Source organism: Microtus ochrogaster, chromosome 1 (genome assembly GCF_000317375.1).
Source record: "Microtus ochrogaster isolate Prairie Vole_2 chromosome 1, MicOch1.0, whole genome shotgun sequence".
Classification (NCBI taxonomy): Eukaryota; Metazoa; Chordata; class Mammalia; order Rodentia; family Cricetidae; genus Microtus; species Microtus ochrogaster.
Window position 1 is genome coordinate 46,769,281 of NC_022009.1, and position 2,096 is coordinate 46,771,376.

The 2,096-nt window shown below is 43.8% G+C and overlaps 1 protein-coding gene across 4 annotated transcripts in view; it reads left to right on the forward strand.

Annotated features, from left to right (window-relative positions):
- Positions 1-2,096, forward strand: part of Traf3 (TNF receptor associated factor 3) — a 67,549-nt gene that overhangs the window by 40,375 nt on the left and 25,078 nt on the right. For all 4 annotated transcript variants that reach the window (XM_013346307.2, XM_005343567.3, XM_026781289.1 and 1 more), the window contains one exon: positions 1,429-1,533. In XM_013346307.2, the coding sequence (XP_013201761.2) occupies positions 1,429-1,533 (105 nt within the window). The remainder of the gene's footprint in view (positions 1-1,428; positions 1,534-2,096) is intronic.

Genomic DNA, 2,096 nt, shown 5'->3' on the forward strand with positions numbered 1-2,096 from the left:
GCCCAGTCTGTCCAAGAACTCACTCTGTAGACCAGGCTGGCCTTGAACTCAGATCCGCCTGCCTCTTCCTCCCAAGTGCTGGGGTTAAAAGCAGACGCCACCGAGCCTGGCTTTTACCCCATTCTTTTTCCTAACATGGCTGCGGGCCTACCTTGTTCACATGTATTGACAATTGTGACTGTGAGAAAGAAGTTAAAGTCACAAGTTAAAGTGACTGTTTTTAGTATCTGTTTCATTTACAGTTATGATCCTTATTTCTCTCCTCCCCTTCGCTCCCCTTCTCTTCTCTTTTTTTTCCTGAAACAGGTTCTCTACATAGTCCCTGCAGTCCTAGAGCTCAGTGTGTGGACCAGGCTGACCTCAAGCAAACCTCTTGCCTCTGTCTCCCAAGTGTTGTGATTAGAGGGGTGCACTACCACTCAGAGCTTCCATCTTAGTTTTTGAAACAGGATCTGTTACTGACCCCTGGAGCATTCTGATTGGGTAGAATAGCTGGCCCTTAAGCTCCAAATCCTGTCTCTGCCTCCCCAGCACTGGGTTTATAGGTACACACCAACATGCTTGAATCTATGTAGGTGTCAGCATCCTAACTCATGCTTGTACAAAAGCACAGGGATGGCTGAGTCACCTCGTTTTTAAACTTCACCAGCTACTACTGATTTTGTCTCTGCCTGGAAGTTTGGAGAGGGCATATTAAGTGCCCTGTCTTCCTATCACAGATATTGACAGCGGGGAGTTGTTTCAGAAATGCCTGAGGACCAAGATGCTGAAGACATGTTAGAGACAGATTGCTTGTTTTCTACAAGCAAATAAAATTAAAGGCAAGCAGGTGGTTCATTTCCAGGAAAATAGTTCAGTACTAGCTCATCCTTGTGGCACATATTTAAAGCTAATTTGGGGCTAAGATGTGGCTCTGTGGTAGAGTGTTTCCTTAGCATGCGCAAGGGCCTGGGAGTCCTTCCTCTCTGGAGAAAAAAAAAAGCATGATTTGGAAAAAACTGAGTTACAAGCAGCATACACTAAGAAGGAACCAAAATTATTTCACAAGTTGTCTCAAAACATTATCTCCACAACTGTTGGTCTGATTCTGACAAGCTTTTTGTATACCATGTTGAATTACCGGCCTGTCAACACATCCTTTGGCAGGCTGTGTCAGTACTCAAGGACCATAATGCTCCAAAATGCCTTTACCCAACATGCCTTCTGATTTACTTAATAAAAGGTAGTGGCTAAAGTTATAGGAGTTAAATGGTGTCTCTTAGTGGGGCCGGCTCCTTCATTGTACTTACAGAAATTAAGACGGTCCTTCATGCTTCCTGAGGCCCACTTAAGAGTTGCTCTTAGCATTTTTAGAGTGGTTTTTACCTTGTCCAGTGGCAACATATGAAGATTAAGAAGTATTAATCCTCTAACTACCTTTCAATTCAGGTGTTTAAAGATAATTGCTGTAGGAGAGAGATCCTGGCCCTTCAGATCTACTGTCGGAATGAAGGCAGAGGTTGTGCAGAGCAGCTGACTCTGGGGCATCTGCTGGTGAGTACCCAAGTGACCCCAGAACCAGAGGCATGCCTGACCACAGCGGCGGAACACGGTGTGCACCGTGGTGCTCTGGTTACTGCATTCTTTTCAAACGAAACCTTGTAAGAGAGTGTCCAGTCCCTAGGACATAAAGTGTCATTTCTCATGACATAGCGAATTGTCATCCTCTGCCCTACTTAGAATAAAGAAATTGGAGTTGGGTTTTAATTTTTTTTTAAAGCTTATTGTCATTTAATAGTTTGATACACATATACAAGGTTGTCTTGATCATATTCAACCCCAGGACCTTTGTCAATTCTTTTTTGTAATATTTTTTATAGTTTATTTAACTTTATTTTATGTGCATTGGTGTAAAGGTGTCAGATCCCCTGCAACTGGATCTTCAGACAGCTCTGAGCTGCCATGTGGGTGCTGGGAATTGAACCCAGGTCCTCTGGAAGAACAGTCAGTGTTCTTAACCACTGAGCCATCTCTCCAACCCCCAGGTTTTTTTTGTTTTTTGTTTTCTCGAGACAGGGTTTCTCTGTGGCTTTGGAGCCTGTCCTGGAACTAGCTCT